General features: G+C 44.9%; 1 protein-coding gene across 1 annotated transcript in view; it reads right to left on the reverse strand.

Moving 5' to 3' along the window:
* Window positions 1-4217: 4217 nt before the first annotated feature.
* The window catches only part of LEXM (lymphocyte expansion molecule), a 41337-nt gene continuing 24262 nt past the window's right edge, over window positions 4218-21292 (reverse strand). Inside the window, exons 6-10 of the mRNA XM_048498216.1 lie at window positions 20911-21054; window positions 15191-15355; window positions 12525-12653; window positions 5523-5653; window positions 4218-4567 (exon numbers count right to left, since the gene is read on the reverse strand). Of these exons, the coding sequence (XP_048354173.1) occupies window positions 4492-4567; window positions 5523-5653; window positions 12525-12653; window positions 15191-15355; window positions 20911-21054 (645 nt within the window). The 3' untranslated portion in view covers window positions 4218-4491. The remainder of the gene's footprint in view (window positions 4568-5522; window positions 5654-12524; window positions 12654-15190; window positions 15356-20910; window positions 21055-21292) is intronic.

Raw genomic sequence — 21292 nt, forward strand, 5'->3', positions numbered from 1 at the left:
GGGCCCTTTCCGCACGGCCATTGGGCCGTCCCTGTGCCGGCAGGAATTCTGCCGGTGCAAGGGTGGGGGCCGTTCGCACAGAAGCGTGCGAACAGCCCCCGCAGAGGCCGGTGCAGGAGAGGCGGCTCCGCACGGAGCCACCTCTTCCCCGTCCCTCTCCCACTCACCTCGTCGCCGTCATCGCCCTGTTGGCCTCAGTAGACCCGCCCACGCTGCCCTCCGACCTCCAGGGGTCGGAGGACGAGAGCTCGTCGAGGCCAGCAGGGTGACAGCGGCAACGATGAGAGAGACGGAACGAGCAGCGCATTCCCGGTGGTGCCGTTCGCACAGCGCCGCCGGGAATGCGCTGTTGTTCCAAAAACCTCCCTCCAGGAGGGAGGTTTTTGGAGGCGGCCTGAGGCCGCCCTGGGGGAGGGGGAGGGGAGCCAGGTCGGCGCTGCTGCATTTTGGCAGCGCCGCCTGTGCGAACGGCTCCCTGGGGACAGCTTTTTTGCCGTCCCCAGGGCGTCGTTAATGGCCCTTGCGGAAAGGGCCTAGGTTTGTAACACATAGGACCTAATGTAAATGTTATTTGGTGGGAGGGGGTTGACTACTTTTTATTTTGTAGCAACCCCTGCTCTTAAGTCTTAAAAACTGTTTCGCTCATTAACAGCATGATCATGAAATAATAAAAGCTTTTTTAAAAAAAGACAAAACAATGGCTTTCGCTCCCTAAAAAGTGTGGATCAGCATTTAAATTCTTTTATAAGATTTACATCCTTTCCTGACTGATGTCAGGCTCAGGGGGACTAACAGTTAAAAAGTACAATCAGTTAAAATACCAAATAAATATAATTACATGTTATCTTTTTTTAAAAAATTCCACTCGGCGCCCTATCAAACAGTGTCATTGAGGATAACTAAGTAAGGGAGGAAAATAATAAAGGAAGACAAAATCAGCACAACTGAAGAGCCAAAAAGAAGGTAGGGCCAGTTGTAACAGTCGCTGCCTCAACCACAGACCTGGCGGAACATCTCAGTCTTGCTGGTCATGCAGTATTGATCCAGTTCCCACAGGGCCCAGGTCTCATTCAACAGAGACTTTCACCAACCTGTGTCCAGAGCTGAAAAGGCTCTAGCTGAGGACATCCCACCCTCTCTGAGAAGGCACTGATTATTTACAGTTAATTCAGAAATGCTATGAGATTCCTCCCCCTTGGAAAGAGCTAGAAGTAATCAAGCTGGGAGAAGACAAGTGGTAAAATTCTAAAGGGACAACAACCCTGGGAAACCTCAATAGTCAATATGCTGTTGACTTGGTGTGGCCAATTGAGCTTAAGTCTTAAAATCAAGTCATAAAAAATAGAACCTCCCCTCCATACACACACATGAAAGTTACTGGAACTGCAGCAGCTGAATTATAATGGTGTCTGGGTAGTACATAAAAATAATGAATTGCAGCAGTTCCAATCTGAAGTTATTTGCTTTGGGTGTCTCTTTCCAGTAAAAGGTTTCTTTTTTAAAGATTTCACCACATCCTCAACCTTATCAGCTGGATGAAGCCCAACCATCTTATACTAATTTATTTTTCAACAGTTAGACTTTCAAAATATAGGGGTACAGTGAGAATCTCCAGACTACTAATTCTCCAAATGTGTGTTCCAGAACAAAATAAAAGGAAATTGATGTTCCCTATTTTAAAGATCCAGAAGCCAAACTGGGAGGCAGGCAGCACAAGAGGGGAAGCAATAGTGTCATTTCTTTTTATCCTATTTCTACTTCAAATAATAAGGGGCAAGCCACCACTGTTCCCAGTCAGTACTTCAAGACTGATAATACCATAGTAATAAATGTCCAGTTTAACTCGCAGGGGCCATGAACCTTCCCATCATAAAAAGTAACCAGCTTTACTGATTTTTGTTAGGTTTTTTTTTTCATTAATTTTACCACAAGTTAACCAAAGGCTGACCCAAAGACTAGTTAAGTATAATTTTAAAAGATTAATTGCAATACTTGTTTGAACTTACAGATAAATGTTGATTTGAATGCTAGCAAGTCTCTATGGTATAGTAATATTCAGCCAGTGATTTTATTGGGGTTCAAGAAGAAATGTAACTATTCATGTGTGACTTTCAGCAGTCCATTCCATGATATTGAAGGTTCTGTTTATGCTTATGTGGTGACTTTGCCAGACCTTTGAGAATCTATTTCATAATCCATGTGTGGAATGGAAAATTACAAAAACAGCAAAAAGCCAGCATGGTTGTGCCAATGAATATACTCTGAATCCAAAAATAGGATGTGATTTAAACTGTGCAGAGGCTTTCTATTTATCTGTGTGTAAATTGGTTCAGTTTGCTTGAAAAGTTTTTTTGAAGACTCTAATCTGTTCTATGCCTTTACTTTGGGTTACACACTGTACTTTTCTCAGCATAGGTTGTTGCTGCAAAGTGGTTTTTGTATCTTATTGCAACAAATGCTAGCTCAAATATCTCATTGATACAAATATAATCTTGCTGCTGGTATTGTTACTGTTGGCACTGATACCTTAAGACAAAATGTGTACACTTACAAGAAAAGTACTATTTTGGTGTGATTGAATAAAGTAGTGTTGAAAAGATTGTACTGTACATATAGTAGTGCAAGAGCCTTGCTTTGAACAGAGCCTGACTTCACTTAGAGTACATATATATTGGAAAAATACAAGTGGGAGACATGCAGAGAACTCAAGAGGGAGAAATTCCTTCCCTGCCAGTCCTGTTACCTTATCTTACTGGTACCTTTGTCCCCTGCGCTGGGAAGCATGGCGCACTTTCTGGTCACAGAGCAAGATGTCTCTGATCCTCATTTCTGCTGGTGTGGTTCAAAGGGGATTATGGCTAACAGAATCAGAAACTTCTGAAAGATCCAGAAGGATTGATAGGGTTGCATTTGCCCTGTGTGGGTTGTCTGTCAAAGTGACAAAGGCCATTTCCGCACGGCCCTTTTATGGTGCCCTGGGGACAGCAAAAACGCCGTTCCCAGGGAGCCATTCGCACAGGCGGCGTTGCTGCAACGCAGCAACTGGCACCGACTTTGGGCTTCTTCAACTCCCTCCCCCAGGGGCGTTTGTCCAAGGCACGCCCTAAAAAACAACAGCTTTAAAGGGTTGTTTTTTGCCCCTAACTCGCCGTGTTCCTGGCTGCGCGGTCGCGAACATGCATGAAGGGAACTGCGCTGTTTCCCTTCACTGACTCGCGCTTGTCCCCGTCGTCCGGCCCGCCTTTGGCCTCAGAGCCCCTCCTCACTCCGTCCTCTGAGTCATCGTGGGAGAAACCGGAGGCCAACGAGCTTGCGGCGTGTGAGGCCAGTGGCGGGCCAACGAAGGGGACAAGGTGAGGCAGAGGCGGCTTCCATGCGGAGCAGCCTGGCGTAAATCCGCGGCGGCCTCTCCTACCAAGGGCCCTTTCAGCGCTCGCGTCGCGAAGCGGAAGCTTATCGCTCCAAGAAACGCCGGCAGAATTCTTGCCGGCGTGAAATTTCCTCGAAAACTGTCGGGAAAGCGGCCGCGACAATTTGAGACTAGTGCGAGACATGGTTGCAAGAATACGCCCATATCTGTAACATTTCAGTACAAATTCTGAACAAAACTTAATCAGAAACAGAACTGAAATAGGTTTGAGTAATATCACATCCAAGAAAGCTTGGAGTTAGACTGCCATAGTGTCTCCAGGCAATCTAGTTAGATACTTCTGGGCATATACCAGAAAGTATTTAACCATGCACTGTTCACATGCTCTAAAATCAGTGTGCTTTAAATATCAGGAACAAAATATACCTTGTTGAAAAATCAGGCCAGTTAGGACAACATATGTAGAGGCATGTAACTGACATTGTGTTATGCATACCTGAGTTCAAATAGCAAAGTACAATTCATCTGGTGGCTGTAGACCAAGAACCAGAGAGATCATGTTGCCCTAGCAATGCTGCTGGTACTACAGCCTTCCTTGGTTTGTTCTGAACAAATTTAATAGCTTGTGCACTTTTCTTCTGTGTAAGTTGGCCTTCAGATGTTGCACTAGAAGCAGGAAACATTTTTACAGCCATGAACTGATACTCTTTGGATGTGCTGAAGTCTGCCTGATGATCCTAGCACAAGAGAGAGATTCTAAAAATGAATCTTCTTTATGTTATTATAACAATGGACCAAAAGGCCATGTCTGCTTTTGTAGGACAAATAACCATTCCAAAGTCTGATCCTTTTATTACATTACAAAAGCAAAAATTTTGATAACTACAACCAGCTGTTTAATAGTAACATAATTATTGCAGTACACAGGTTTTGAAAAAGACAAGCATTAATCAAATTCCCTGATTAAATGGTATGAGTAATCATAAGGGGATGACTGCATGTGTGTTTGTGATAGTCCTGTGGTGTAAATGTGTAAGTGTCTTAGCTGTTGGGTCTCTACAGTCATGTTGGCATAATTTGTCTGAGAATTAACTATAGCAGTGTGACATAATCAGATTGCTTTAACTGTTCTTGGTTTCAGTAAGCAGCAGTGATTCAGAGAGATGCTGGCCTTTATTAACAGGAGTGATTCGCTCCCTGAAAAAGAGGAGGGGGAGAAGAGTAAATCAGACATCTTTTGCATCCCACTTTTCTTCCAAGAAACCCAGAGATGCACCTTCTTAGCTTACAACAACTCTGTGAGAAACTATACTTGGATAGGGGGAGCGGGGGAGGTACCTTTGCAGAAGGCTATCCTGTGATGTCCTAGTCCCAACCTGACCAGGTTGGAATTTGGAAAGTGCTTAATATAAGACAAGCTCTCTTGAGGAAATCCTTCACTTTTGAGCAGATCCTTCACTTTTGTGTGAGAAACAGACTGTAAGGATCACGCTTTCTTGTTTTTTTTTCTGTTTTCTGCCTGGTTGTATGCAATTTAGATTTTTATTTTGTGGAACAAAGAAAACATATAAATATAAAAATTCCCATTGCAGTCTTAACTAGGCAGCAGTCTGCAATAACAATTCAACAAATTTTTCCACCATTAGTAGTGTTAGCAATAAAATCCTAGTGCAGCTAGATTTGAAGAATCAAAGCTCATACCCTAACATTCTTGTCAGTATCTAAGGTGCTATTGGACTTGGAACTTGCTGTTCTGCTGCAGACCAACATAGCTACCCTCCGAAACTAAAATCTTAGTGGCATCCTATTTCCTTCTCTTAACAGAATTTGTCCAGGAAATCAGTTTAAGGGCGGGGGAAAGTGTATCACCCTAACTATTATGTCCTTGTAGATTTCCATTTCAGCATCTAAAGAAAAGTCAAAAGGAGGACTCTGGACAGCTTTCTGTCCCTCCCTATCCCTCAGCAATAGATTCATAGTTCATTGATATTTTATGGAATTCCATTCCAATGGACCAAACCTGTCTTCCAGAACACGACATGGATTTTGTGAGAATTTCATTTCTTTGTAAAATTTCAAAGAGATTTTTTTGTGGATATTGTACAATTAATTTCTGCTTTTCTTCATTGTACAACTGTAAGACTCCACTTACTGTAGGGACTTGTCTCTTTCCAAGTCACTAAGGTAACGCTGTGCTTCATTCTTGTAAAGTGAACGGTATCTAATCTTCTTTGGGTATTTCTCATGCTTTGTGACATCATATCGACCAACCCCAACTGGGTTCTGTGAATGAAAAAGTACAGTGGAAACAGCTGCAGAAGTAAGAACTTCTGACCGGGGGCTCAGTAAATTCTCACACGTCTCCTTTTTGCATGACCATTACACAGTTTGAAGTGGACCTCAGAGAGGAGATGCACAGGTCTCAAGTGCATTCCCTTCTGTGAAAGGACCAGATACTTACAATTGATATTCAGAACAAGGGACATTTGACACTAATACAAACATAGTCAATATATTTAACTTTCAGCATGGCCAAATCTGTAAATACATAAAATCAGAGACCGGAGCTGTGAACAGACAAAGCAGATGTTTCTACAAATTAAAAATCTAAAATTTAAAAAATACATTGGGAGGGGTTTTTTAAAAAAAAAAAGCCCAGTAGAAGCAGTGCAAGTAGAATTAGAAAATGAATGCCCTCAGGGATTACACAGGGCAACCACAACAATCTCACCAGTCTTCAAGCCTTTGTTTCTGTGGAGAAGTGGGGAGCAAGACCCTTTCCATGGCTGTTTTGGCCTTTGAGGGAGGACTTAGCAGGGCCAGGAGCAACCACTAGGCAACTTGCTACCACCCAATTTGCCTGAATTACCTGGGCCTGGCTGCTGTTTAACAGTAGCCACCTCACCAAAGTGTGTGTGGTATAGTTGTTAGAGTTTCAAACTGGGAAACCTAGTTTTGAATCCCTACTCTGCCTTGGAAACTCACTTGGGCTGGTCATAACTCTCAGCTTAACCTTCTCACATGACTGTTGTGAAAATAAAACATGAGAGAAGAAAGATGAAAGCTGGTTTGTATCACCATTGTGGAGAAAAGCAATAATATAGGTGAAGATGGGGAGGCAGATAAAAGTTGGTTGGCTGGTGGCTAAAGAGGGACACAAGAAACTAGGAGAGATTGTAGGAGCTTTCAGTGTAGGGGAAAATAAGATACCTCCCCCCACAACTTACTGTGAGTCCCCTGCTTGTCAATATGTCAAATTCTCAGTATGGCTAAATCTGTGGATGCCTAAGTTTAGGGACTCTAGCTATGAACACACAAGACAGTTATTTCTACAAACTTGCGGAAAGCTCTAGGTTTGAAGGAAGATCTGAAAGATCTGAAAAATTTTAAAAGCCCCAAAATAATAAAGCAGCATCTATAGCTTTAAGAAACATGCCCCCTATGGCTTAAGCCTTGGTTTCTGTTGGTTAAAGGGAAGAGGAAGGGAAGGCCCCTTTTCAGGGCTGCCTTGGTCTTTAAGAGAAGGGCCAGGGCCAGCAACAACCACCAGATGATTTGCTACCATGCCAGTTCCGTAACTCAGCCAGGGCCAGCTGTTAGCTACTTTCCAACAGCAGCCAGTCTACAAAAGTCAATCTGGTACAGTGGTTAGAGTTTCAGACTAAGATCTGGCCATTTTTCAAGGTAAAGGTTAGAAGAATGGCCAAGTTTGGTTCAGGGGGTCCAATTTTTGTCCCTCAAAGGGGGTGCCCCCATCTTCCCTTGGAAACAATTAAAAACTCCAATGAAAGATGGGGACACCTCCTTTGGGGGCTCATCAAGTTCAACCAAACTTTGTTCGCTTTGGATCTTCATTAAGCTTGAGTGTTCTTCTAAGAAGAGTCATCTGCAGCTATGCTGTACGTTTGATGTCTCTATCTTGAAAAACAGCCCCCCGGAGTCCTCCATCTCAAATCCTCCATAGACTTTAATGGGCCAGCGTAACACCCAATCATTTGTGAGGAGTTTCCACAGTAGGCTTTAATGTTGGGAGGGGGCACACTGTTTTGTGAGATTTTTGTGCGACTGTGATGGAGGCACCAAATTTGCTACACAGTTGTGATGACCTTCCTCAGAATAACCCCCAGGTTTGGTGAAGGTTTTTTGGAGGGGGAGGCTATTCTATGAGCACCCACATGGAGAAAAGCTGGGTGCCCATGGAATTGGACCCACCCACCCAAATTTCACAAATTATTCTGTTATTCTGAGGAGAGTCACCTGCAGCTGTGCTGCAAATTTGGTCTCTACCTTGAAAAACAGCACCCTTCCAGCCCCATAAAGATCTCCCGTTGAATGCAATTGGAGCAAAACAGTGTTTCCAGTGGAGAAAAAAACCCAGCTTTTTCCCCCAGGGGAAAAGCAAAGAGGCATGCCTGTGGCCAACCAAGAACCAATACAAGCCCAACAGAACCAGATCAGAACCCAATCCAGCAGAATCATGTGCCAGTGCATCACAAAGTCTAACAGAATTGTTAAAGCAACAAAGAACACATAGAAACACACACACACACACACACAAATCAAAACAGGGGACACAGTTGCCAGCCCTGACAGAGCCACAAGCCAATCCAGTGCACAGATGACCAGGCACACTCTGGCAGCAGAAACCCAAGACAGCCCATGTCCAACCACACAATGCTAGATAACTGAAGATGTGGGGGAAGTTTTGCTAAGACACTGAAACCCAGAGAAAGAAACCCAAAGAAATAAACCTGGAACAGTGATGAGAAAACATACACACACACACAAGCATAAAACCTGGGCAAAACAGAATCTCCCAAACAAGGTCAAGCAAATATTTTTTTAAAAAAACAACAACCTCTGCAACCATCTAACAGCAAAGACACAGGAAAAACCTCACAACTAAACAAGATAATACAACCAGCCAGTCCCAGGTCTTCGAAGGATTTCTGGCCTGTCTTCCCCCTATCCCACACCAGAAGGCAAGTGTTTTCAAGAAGAAAAGAAAGAAGGGGTGAAGGAAGTCCCCACTCTCAGCAAACTGCCCCCCCCCAATGCTCAGAAAACTAGTTAAAAACCCAATAGAGCCTCCCAAACAAACAAGGCCCTGAAAACGAGGGTAACACAGATATTAGCAGTGGGTAAACTGTGTTAGCAAAAATTAAATTGTGCACAGCTTATTTTCCTTGTGACAATACAGAGAGCAGATCAGTAAGAAACACGAGGATGGCCGTCTAAGGCCTCTGCTGTTGCCTGGCAACAGGACTCCTTTCAACTGATGATATTAGAGGAAACATCTGAGAATCCATGTTGGAACTCATGAAGGATATTTTCCAAACCAGACAGCTACAAGGTTTCTTTTTTCTACAGTTTATTCCTCATTTCTCAGTTGTGTTGCAAATTGGCCCCTAAACATTTAAGGATGCTTGTCAAAGAGCAGATCATATCCTCAGATAGTGGGATTAATTTTCCTTTCCCCTGATCCCTTTTCCACCAGCACATGTATCCAGCTCTGCATGCGTGCATACAGCACACTCCCATGTTTGGGGCAAACATTTGACAATTTTAAATACTTTTTTCTGGCATATTTACTGATTCAAGCTTTTACGCCACTCTGTTAAAACACACACACACATTCTAGGCAAAATGGAAAGTGACTTTAGTGGCCCTTTGTGGTAACCAGTCTCTGCTTATTTTGCATATGGGAAGAACTGGTTGTAACCTGAGCTGTGATTTCACTTTGGAAGTTTGTCACTAAAATACTCCAGAAAAACTCCAGGCTCACCACGGCAGTGGTGGTGGAGTGTTGTGTATGTGTGTGTCATTCTGCCAAAGAGCCTGTCACTGAAGTTGTCAGGGAACATCTCTTTCTCTTCTCTATCCATCTTGACTCTGCCAGGAAGCAAGTAGTCTGTAGTCCACGCTGTAGGCCTGGAAATCTCATATAAATGCTGCTACCACTGTGGGAACCATATAGTCACAGCATCTCCTTACAAAGCCATCGTCCCTCACACTTGGAGCAATAACTAGAGGAAGAGTGAAGCTGCCACCTCTGTGCCAGCCATCCTATACACTCTGCCAGATATGATGCATTTGTGTATATTTGCATCTGACAGAGTTTTTTAAAGACTTGTGTATCATCCATAGACCTTTGATGCTCAGATAGCAAGAATTCTCACACATCTTGCAACTCTGGTTGTTGGAGGTCTCTTCTTTCTACCTTCTAGGGAGGTCTCTTCTTTCTACGTACTTAATCTGCCACTGAACTGCAGCACATCCCAAACTGTTAACTTCCATATCACAATAAAATCTCAGACAAGTTGCAAGGAAGTCCACTGACAATCAGCAATGTTCCCCATCAATTATAAAACAACCTTCACACTTGACCTCTTTTAACTTTCCCTGTTCTCTGGTATCAAGGGAAAAACCTGTCTGGGAGACCCTGTCTGTTTTCTTAAGTGGAAGTGAACTCTTTCACATGCAAGCTTTCCTTTGTCCGCTTGAGTCCATCCAGCTTTGTTCCTGCTCATCACAGGAACCCAGAAAAAGTTGAGTATAGATGATACAAGAAAGGGCATAAGGTAAAAAGGAAAGTCTCCCTTTAGCAAGTCATTATTGTAGGAAGTTTGAGCCTGTGAACTGTCTATAGAACTGTGTGGAGAAGATTACATCCCACAAGCATACCAGTGCAAGGTAATATTTTAGTCTGTTGAAATCAAAGAGCTTAATTTAGCACATGTATCCTAACCCTGTACATGACTACTTTGTAGTAAGTCCCACTTGTTCTACTGAAAAAAGAATAAAGAGGGCATCTCAAGTATATATTTGTTGGGTGTAAACCTGGACATATTACACACATAAGCCTTTATTGGCATAGTCAGAAAGAAATACAAACCTGGACATATTAATTTAAATAATTACAGTCAGCTTTTTCTTTTGGCTGATTTACAATCCCCAAAATTAAAAATGTTAAAAAAAAAGGTGAATTTAAAAGGAGAATCTGGGCTCCCTAGTTTAAACACCATTGAAAGTGATGCTGTTTGGGGGTGGATTCCAGCATCACAGCAGCCACGCATGAGGGGGACACAAAACTCAGATTTTGCACTGGGCTCCATTTTCCGTAGCTACACCTCTGCCTGGAGGGGAGGGCAGAAGGGACTGCTGGCTGCCAGCTGGGAGCCCAGCTGGTGGGGGGTGGAGCAGGGTAGTCTGCCGTCCCTGGCCTCGGAGAGCTGCTTTTATAAGCACTAAGGGTGGGGGCGGGGCTTGGGGAGGCATGGCCACACCCCCAGGAGTGGGTGGGGGCATGGATCCACCGCCGAACCCCCCCATAAAAAAATCTATACCTACTTCACTGTCTATAGGTAAAGTGAGAGCACTTGGGAGTAAGCATGTCGATGGTCATGTTCATCTCACTGTTCCAGAGAGAGGCATTTCAATAGAGAGAAAGGACTGTTGATTATACTAATATATACTTTCTATTGCTGTATGTTTTTTAATCTAACTTTCACTATATCACCATTTTTGCATTGTTTAATACATATGCTTGTTTTCAGATTTCTGAGATCCTAATCCTATTGCATTGTTTATTATGTCTCCTCATCCTATTAATTGTACTGACTTTTATTCTGTATCCTGCTTGAGTCCCAGTGAAAAGGCAGAGTATAAATAAATTAAAGAAATAATAAAGAAATATTCAGTGAACTCTAAAAAAGAGAAATTCTCCACAAAGATGGAGCATAGAGTGAATCCTTATTGCAGAATCTAGCACACAGTGGAACTGGAATGAATTAAATGAAAATACTCATTCCTATTAGTATAAAAATCATTCATAAGAACATAAGAACAAGCTTGCTGGATAAGACCAGAGTCCATCTAGTCCAGCACTCTGCTACTCGCAGTGGCCCACCAGGTGCCTTTGGGAGCTCACATGCAGGAGGTGAAAGCAATGGCCTGCTGCTGCTGCTGCTCCCAAGCACCTGGTCTACTAAGGCAATTCCAATCTCAGATCAAGGAGGATCAAGATTGGAAGCCAGAGATCGAATTCTCCTCCATAAATCTGTCCAAGCCCTTTTTAAAGCTATCCAGGTTAGTGGCCATCACCACCTCCTGTGGCAGCATATTCCAAACACCAATCACACGTTGCGTGAAGAAGTGTTTCCTTTTATTAGTCCTTATTCTTCCCCCCAGCATTTTCAATGTATGCCCCCCTGATTTTAGTATTTTGAGAGAGAGAAATGTCTCTCTGTCAACATTTTCTACCCCATGCATAATTTTATAGACTTCAATCATATCCCCCCTCAGACGTCTCCTCTCCAAACTAAAGGGTCCCAAATGCTGCAGCCTCTCCTCATAAGGAAGGTGCTCCAATCCCTCAATCATCCTCGTTGCCCTTCTCTGCACTTTTTCTATCTCTTCGATATCCTTTTTGAGATGTGGCGACCAGAACTGAACACAGTGTGCGGTCGCACCACTGCTTTTTATAAGGGCATGAGAATCTTTGCAGTTTTATTATCAATTCCTTTCCTAATTATCCCCAGCATAGAGTTTGCCTTTTTCACAGCTGCCATTCATTGAGTTGACATTCCATGGAACTATCAACTAAGACGCCCAAATCCCTTTCCTGGTCTGTGACTGATAGCACTGACCCCTGTAGCGTGTATGTGAAGTTTGGATTTTTTGCCCTTATGTGCATCACTGTACATTTTGCTGCATTGAACTGCATTTGCCATTTCTTGGCCCACTCACCTAATTTATCAAGGTCCGCTTGGAGCTCTTCGCAATCCTTTGTGTTTCTCACCAACCTACCTAATTTGGTATCATTCATTAAAACCATCTACAAACTCCTATCAGGAGGCCAGTGGAAACCATGTCTGCACAGCAATAGTCATAAAGGAGTCACAACATTTGAAAACAGTTTGCTACATGGATAGAGTTAGTCACATGGGGAATCTCCATAGCAGCATCAATGAACATCCATCTGGTGAGCTGATTTCAGATGTTTTGACTGGGAAACACTCTCTTATGGAAAAGATATTTTGGGAAGCTCCAAGTATAACAAGTGAATTTGAACTGACCATGAGTGGGATTTAAAGGTGGAAACCAAGAGGATAGAATGTTTGAGGCTTATTCATGCCATGTTTTTCTCACTTACATTATTTCCAAAAAAGAGTCGGTATGTTTTCCGGTCAAATCGTTTTGCACCCGTCCAAAATGGTGGTTGGTTTTCAAATTCGGATCGCTTAATAGGCTTTAGGTCGTATGATCCTGGCCCTGCTGTGAACTGCAGCAAAGTGAGAAGCAAACATTGTTAATTTGTGGGTTTCATTGTACAACAAGTATTATGTCATCATTGTGCTCATTATGGCTAATTAGTGCTAGTAACTGTGGCAAAATGAATACTTCAAGGGGTCATGGCACACTATGAGACCCCTCTTCTAGCAGCTCCATCCTCAGACATTCTGTCTCCCCCCTCCCCCAGTCTCCACAGGCCTCAGAAAGGGATCAAGAAGACAAGGATCACAGCAGCCCAGTCCAATTTTTCTCCCTTCAGGAGAGCTTGTGTCTCTGGTACAGGCTCAGTGTTTCCGCTTCTTTCTCCCTGCCCTGGTTATAAAGCCCTCTTTTATATTTCCCAGTACATTTGTCATCTCTAACTTCCATTTCTGCCTGGCCTGGCCTCAGTGAGTCTCCTCCTACCTGGTCAGGTGATAAGGTCTGGACATCAGCATCAGTGGCAATGGCTACAGCATAGCCAGCCCAGACATTGTTGGTGGTGGCAGTGCTGGGTTTGGAGTGGCCAGCCCAAATGGCACTGGTGGGGCTGCCCTTGGGGCAGCCAATCTGGTTGCTGATAGCCGTGGCTCCAAGCAAGGCAAGGCCAGTGGTGTAGCTAGGGAGCATGGGGGGCTGGAACCCCGGGTGCCACTTCCTAGGGGGTGCATTGTAGGGCCACCCCCTCTCACAACTGTGTCCCAGTCCAAACCAGAGAGTTTGGAGCAGGGGCACAGTTGAATGCCAGCCAGCAGTGCTTGCCCTCCCCACCTCCACCCGGAGATCGGGACCTGGGCCAGCTGCCTTGCCCCAACCCCAATCTCCATGTAGAGGTTGAGAACTTCAAGGGCCTTTGGTCTCTTGTATTTTAATTCTCTTTTATAAAGGTAACATTAATTACATTGATGTGAAGTCCTCAAATAACATTCTTATAGTAACTTCAACATAAAGATTGGCCTAAAGTTTCTTAATAACATTCCTTAAGTAATATAACACTGAAATGTAAATTCAGACATCCCAATTGGGTCTCATATCTTCAGTCACATTTTAAACGTTGATTTTATCTTAAGAAAGAATTGTATTTATTGGATTGAACTTCTGAGGAAGCACTGTCTAAACAAGTTTTACCAGAAGCTTGTTAAGATAAAAGCAACATTTAAGATAAGATCAACATTTAAAATGTGACAGAAGATATAAGACTCGATTGGGATATCTGAATCTATATTTTAGTGTTGTGTTACTTAAAGGCTGTTTTACTTAAGGGCTATTAATTACTTTTATGTCAATCTTTATGTTGAAGTTACTATAAGAATGTTATTTGGAAACTTCACATTTATGTACTTAATGTTACCTTTATACAAAAGAGATAAATATGAGAGACACAATTCATTTGCATTACAAACTATGGCCCCTTCCGCACACGCAAAATAATGCATTTTCAAACCACTTTCACAACTGTTTGCAAGTGGATTTTGCCATTCCGCACAGCTTCAAAGAGCACTGAAAGTAGTTTGAAAGTGCATTATTCTGCATGTGCGGAATGAGCCTTTGTATAAAATAATATGTTGGTTGTATAATAAGAATATTTAACTGGGTACAGGGCAAAACTAGAATGAAAGATTGTTATTCCCAATGCCTCACTTTGGCATGATTCTAGTTGACCAATCAAATGTTTAGTAAATGATGTAATCATTTGTAAATGGTGTAATCAGTTGTATGTAATCAGGTGATCCAATTAACCAGGTGAGTTGCCATAATGAGACCATATATGCTACAGCTGTATAAGGCCTAATCAATCATCCTTGGATTCCCACACTAACAAGATGGAATACTTAGGCCAAACTTCTTGGCCTTGAAACTACTAGGTATAATAGTCTGACTAGCACCTGTGTCCATCTCCCATCTTCATTATCTCATTATCTTGATTGTAAGCCACTTTGAGACTCCTTTCATCAGAGAAAAGTGGGGTATAAAAACCAACTCTTCTTTTACAGTAAGGACTTGCAGCTACGTTAGCCTGCCTTTCCTCTGCCTGTGGGCTAGAAATGAATTTGTATTCCATGCTTTGAGGAGCGGGAGAGGGAAACAGTATCCACACAAAAGAGATTTAACAAGTACAGTGTCAGACAACAACTGTCTTGTCATCCAATGCTTTGCAATTCATACTAGGGATTTTAAACTAACAGTGCAGTCCCACTGACTATTGACTATTGAAGTCAATGGTTTTAGAAGAGTGTAACCGGTCTGCACATGTAATTAGTAAACAGACATTGCTGTGTAGAACCATATAGAACCATATAAATGCCCAATTGCTGAGGTGTCTACTAGATATAATTCTGCCTCTACCTAAAGTCAGCCAAGGAGTCACAATAGTGTTTGGAACTTTGGATGAACTAAGATTCTTTCTGAAATGTACTAAAACACATTGGTTTCTTGTGTTTAAAAATAAATTGTAACATTTTATTTATTCTGCCTCATACTGCTTTCTAATTTGATTGTTGTATTTAGAGGAAATCAAATGTTGAACACCAGAGGAAATTCACTTACTGCTATATGTGGACACTGGCCAACAGTCTCCCAGAAGATCCTTTCAGGGGGGCAACCAGGATTCCGAGCAAGGCTGCTGAACATTCCATGCTTCTTTTTCTCCTTTGACTCCAGTTCTTTGAGGAAGCTTTTAATCTCACCCTTTCCCAGTTCAACAATGGTTTTCTACCAATAGCAAATAGAACTGCCTCAGGAAAGAAAATATGTCAAGCAAACTTCTGTTGTTTCATAGTAACTGCCACAAATAATTCTTGTAATACTGCTCTGTCTGTCTCACATTCACACCCATATGAACTCAGCAATCTGAACTGGAATTGGTTGATGGTTTACATAAATTGCCATCATACTGCCATCTAGATTTAATCTATATAGAGTCCAGTGGAATCTGATATTATTGGATGTAGGATCTGCACAGATTCTTGCCTGTTCACACTTGTTGATACATTTCCTTCTCAATCTGTATACATTAGAGTGGCAGTGTGATGAGGCAGCAAAGAAAGCCAATGCGATTCTGTGCTGTATCAATAGGAGTATAGTGTCTAGACTGAGGGATGTATTTGTACCTCTCTCTTCCACATTGGTTATTTATTTATTTATTTATTTATTTCGATTTATTATACCGCCCCATCCCCGTAGGGATCTGGGCGGTGTACAATACAATGCACATATACAGATAAAAATGCACGTATACAAGTAAAATAACTAAAACCATTAAAAGCAGCAGTAAAATAAAAACTAGTAGAAAGATTAAAACTAACACGCAATGGCGTCCGACAGATCCATTTCCAAACCCTCTTTCAGGGGGAAGATCAGCAAACCCCAGATGGCAAAGGCACTGATGTAAAGGCCATGGGGAGAAGGGCACCATCAACGGCTGGATCCTCCAAAGGCCTGGCGGAACAACTCCGTCTTACAGGCCCTGCGGAATTCAGTAAGGTCCCGCAGGGCCCGGACAGCTGGTGGGAGAGTGTTCCACCAGGCTGGGGCCAGAGCTGTAAAAGCCCTGGCCCGTGTGGAGGTCAGCCGTATCATCGAGGGGCCAGGGACCACCAGTAGATTGGCCTCCGCAGAGCGAAGAGGCCGTATAGGGACATGTGGGGCGTCGCGGTCGAAGATCTGAAGGTCCCAGGCGGCGTAAGGCCTTAAAGGTCAGCACCAACACCTTGAAGATGATGCGGAACTCTACTGGGAGCCAATGCAGCTGGCGCAGCACAGGCTGGATATGATCCCAGGTGGCACTGCCTGTAAGCAGGCAGCTGCATTTTGGACCAGTTTTAACCTCGAATCAGGCCTTGCAGGGAGGCCCGCGTAGAGCGAGTTACAATAGTCTAGTCTGGAGATGACCGTTGCATGGATCACTGTGGCCAGATGGGTCTGGGAGAGCAAGGGGGCCAGCCGCCGGGCCTGGCGAAGGTGGAAGAAAGCAACCCGGGTTATATGGGCCACCTGGATCTCCATTGATAGAGACGAATCCAGGTGGACCCCCAGGTTGCGTACGGAGAGTCGGTGCCAATGTGACCCCCTCCCACACCGGCGGCTGAAACATCCCCCTCTCCCCCTCACGGCCCAGCCAGAGGATCTCTGTCTTCGATGGATTCAGTTTTAACCTACTCTGTCGCAACCAACCAGCGACCGCCTCCAAACAATGCTGTAGAGCTGCAGGGGCGGTGGCTGTTCCCCCCTCCATCAGCAGAATGAGCTGAGTGTCATCTGCATACTGATGACAAGACAGCCCAAAACTCCGTACCAGCTGAGCAAAGGGCTGCATGTAGATGTTAAACCACAGCGGGGATAATAGTGCCCCCTGGGGTACACCGCAATAAGCGGGCACTTCCGGGAGGCCTCATCCCTGCACCTCACTTGCTGAGTCCGCCCCGGAGAAACGAGGCAATCCACTGAAGGCCGGTGCCCTCGCACTCCAGAGGCAACCAGGCGGTGGGTCAAAAGGTCATGAACGACCACATCAAACGCTGCGGTAAGATCTAACAATACCAGCAGCGCCGATCCGCCTTGGTCAAGCTGCATCTGAGTGTATCTGTGACGGCGACGAGAACAGTCTCCGTCCCATGCCCAGCACGGAAGCCGGACTGGAAGGGGTCGAAAGCCCGATGTGTCATCCAGGAAGCCTTGAAGCTGCTCCAGCACCACTCTCTCAATTACCTTCCCCAGAAGCGACAGATTCCGAGAAACGAGGCGGTAATTGGCCAGATCCCTAGGATCTAATGATGGTCTTTTAAGAGTGGGTGGACCACTGCCTCCTTCAACCCATCTGGGAAAACTCCTTGCTCAAGGGAGTTATTGATGATACTCAACAGATGGGGTCGTAGCTCCGCCTGGCAGGCTTTCACAAGCCAAGGCGGGCACGGATCCAGAAGGACAGGTAGTAGGTCTAACAGCAGCTAAGGTCCTGTCTACAAGCGGCTTCATAGAGTAGTAGGAAAACTGGGCCAAACACGGGCCAGAAGACTGACAAGGAGTCTCCAGTTCACTAATTGTAGCCAGCGTGGGTGGGAGGTCATGGCGGAGCGACGCAACCTTATCCGCCAAAGAAGCTCATAAATGCCTCACAGCTGATATCCAATTGAGAGTTTGATGACCTCTCTGACAAGGAGGTCAATGACCGAATTATCGCGAAACAATTGAGCTGGGCGAGAGCTAGCGGACGCGATGGAGGAGGAGAAGAAGACCCTCTTCGCTTCGCCGTCGCCATCTCGCAAACTTTCATAAGCGTCCTATAAGATGTTAGCGCAGCTTCGTCGTGAGATTTCCTCCACACTCGCTCTAGGCGTCTAAGACCCCGCTTCATTTGGCGCTTAACTCCTCCGTATACCATGGGCGTCGAAAAGCGAAGACGTAGAGGACACCGAGGAGCAACAACATCGATGGCATCGGAGAGCCGGGCATTCCAGTCCTCCACCTGCTCATCGAGTGTGCCGGCGGGTTCAGAAGAGCATTCAGGAAACCAAGTGAATCCATAAGTCTCCACAGGCGGGCATAAATCAGCCCCGTCGCCTAGACGGGGATGTTGTGGCAAGTCCACCCGGACCTTCAAGGCATAATGGTCGGACCATGGCACTCTATCAACAGAGGATACGACCAGGTTCATCCCTGACCCGAAGACCAAATCTAGCATGTGACCGGCCTCATGGGTGGGGCCAAAGTTGATTAAGGAGAGGCCTAGCGTCGCCATGGATGACACTAGGTCCGCGGCCGCCGTACATGAGGCGGCGTCGACGTGGATGTTGAAGTCCCCCAAAACAATAAGTTTGGGGAACCGCAACGCCCAGTCCGACACCACCTCCAGCAGCCGTGACAGGCTGCCTCCCGGTGCGCTAGGCGACCGGTACACCAGGAGAACAGCCAACCTCTCCGAGGCCAACCACTCTAGGCCGACACACTCCATGCCAGTGATCTCCGGGACAGGGACTGCCCTAAAGGGGATAGACTCACGGATGAACAATGCCACCCCACCCCCCCGGCCCTGTGTTCGTGATCGGTGAAGGCACGCGAAACCCGGGGGCGCGAAACCCGGGGGCGCGACTTCGCCCAAGGCGACGGTTAGACCTCACCTGGAATATTTTGTACAGTTCTGGGCACTGCAATTCAAGAAGGATATTGACAAGCTGGAACAGGTCCAGTGGAGGGTGACCAAAATGGTAAAAGGTCTGAATCCATGCCCTATGAGGAGAGACTTAGGGAGCTCGGTATGTTTAGTTTGGTGAAGAGAAAGTTAAGAGGTGACTTGATAGCCATGTTTAGATATTTGAAGGGATGTCATATTGGTGAGGGAGCGAGCTTGTTTTCTGCTGCTCCAGAGACTAGGACCAGGAGTAATACATTTAAGGTGAAGGAAAGATTCCACCTAAACATCAGAAAAAACTTCTTGACAGTAAAGACTGTTCGACAGGGGAATTCACTACCTTGGAGTGTGGCAGAGTGTGGCAGAGGCTCCTTCTTTAGAGGTTTTTAAACAGAGGCTGGATGGCCATCTGTCAGGAGTGCTTTGATTATGTGTTCCTGCATTGTAGTGGGTTGGACTTGATGGCCCTTGGGGTCTCTTCCAACTCTATGATTCTATGCCTGTGGCCACCACAGGCTTACTTCCTTTTGTGCATTCTGAATCTACTGCACATCAACTTCATTGGGTGCCCTATTTTCAGAAAGGAAAAGTTATCTCTATCCACACTTTCTGCCCAAGATATCATATTATATAAAAGGTTTGTCGTGGTGGTGATGACTCACTTCCAGCCAATTGCCATGCACACATGGCCAGGGGGCAGGGCTTACACAGAATACAAACAAAATTGAATATGGCAGTTACTCTCTCACACGCTCACCCTTCTCCCCCATTGCTGAATAATTTCAGTTATTGTACCATCTGCAACTGCCTGAGGAGGAGCTGGCATCAGCTCATCCCCATGAGAGGGTCATTACTGCTAATGGCTGCAATTGCACCGTTAACTGTTGTGTGACGACAAAGGCATCCAGGAGGAGGAGCAGGGGTCCAGGAAGAGGAGGAGAAGGGAGCTGGTGATACGGGGCGAGATGAGAGGAAAGGCAGGAGGGTTTATTCCCCTCGGTGGTCACCATTAACCCTTGCATGTCAATGTAGGTATCCAGGAAGAGGATGAGGGTGAGGAGGGAGCTGGTGATGCAAAGTCAAGAAAGGGAGGAAAGTCAGGAGCAGTTGCTCCCCTCAGTGGGAACCATTAACCCACCAACAGTTTTCTAGAGCCCACTGAATTTATTCATACAACAGGCTTTACTGCTAGTAATTTTATAAACCTCTATCATATTGCCTCTCAGAAATCCTAGTCATGCTAGTCCTTCTCAAATGGAAGGTACTCCAACCCCCTGGAGCGGGGCAACCTTAGGACTTGGCAGCAACTCCTGAGTGACTTGACATCACCTGGTTTGCATGACAACTAAGTCTAGCTGCTTGTTACTGTTCAACAGCAGCCACCCTTTGAAAGCCAGTGCAATGTAGCAGGTCCAATTTCCCATCTTGCTGTGGAAGCTCACTGGGTGATTTCTGGGCCACTCAGTTTCAGCCTAACCTACTGTTGTGAGGATAAGAAGGAAGAGAGGAAAATAATATAAGCTGCTTTGGTTCCCACTATGGAGAAAGGTGGAGTATAAATGAAATAAATTAAGAATAAATACAGCTGAAGATAAGAGCAGATAAAAGGTAGGATGGTGAATGGCTGAGGAGAGAATGAATCAGGAAAGGAGTGACAATAATCTGTCACCAGGAGGCAGGAAAGAGGAAATGGTGTGGGGAATGGGACACAGGAGAAAATGAGGTGTCCCCCACAAGTCCTTGAGGGTTCCTTACTCTGCAAGTTGCCCTGGCCCACTGGCTGGTACTGCACAATTGTGCCCTAATTTTCCTGGGTGAGGCTGCTGGAGGGAGTTAGAGAAAGATGAAGGCAGTGGTTGTAGGTTGTCTGTTGGGTGGGAAGAAAGAAAGAAAAAGGGAGAGGCTATGGGAACTTTCAGGAAAGTGAAAGAGGAAATAGTAGGGAGGGAAAATGCTGCCCCAGGACCTTATGGATTAACCTTTGTTTCATTCTATTGCTCAAAAATAGGTATGGGGGAGTTTACTAAATTTCTGAAGGCTTATATGTTAAAGTGAAGACTGACAACTCTTGCCTGAATGACAAACCAACATTATGATGCTTTAGAAACCTCTAGTACACCAAGAAGATGAGCATACGTACTTCAGTAGCACGATGTCCACAAATAATCGGCTTGGACCTGTCTCCTGTGAAGGTGTCGTAGGGACCTCTTGTGCTGACTACTTGTTTCAACATCTCGTCTATACCATTTTTGAGATTATAAGTGCCAGGACCCAAACCACTTCCCTAAAGTCAACCAAGAATGGAGAGAAAAGTGGTGATCCTCTGAAGATGCCAGCCACACACAGGTGAAACGTCAGGAGAGAATGCTGCTAGAACACGGCCATACAGCCCGGAAACCACACAGCACTCAAGTGATTCCGGCCGTGAAAGCCTTCGACAATACATGGAGAGAAAATATTATTACAAATGTTGGACATATTTAACTGATGCAAGCTGCAGCAACTATTGCGTCAGCCAGATG

The sequence above is a fragment of the Sphaerodactylus townsendi genome, linkage group LG05 (assembly GCF_021028975.2).
Source record: "Sphaerodactylus townsendi isolate TG3544 linkage group LG05, MPM_Stown_v2.3, whole genome shotgun sequence".
Taxonomy (NCBI): Eukaryota; Metazoa; Chordata; class Lepidosauria; order Squamata; family Sphaerodactylidae; genus Sphaerodactylus; species Sphaerodactylus townsendi.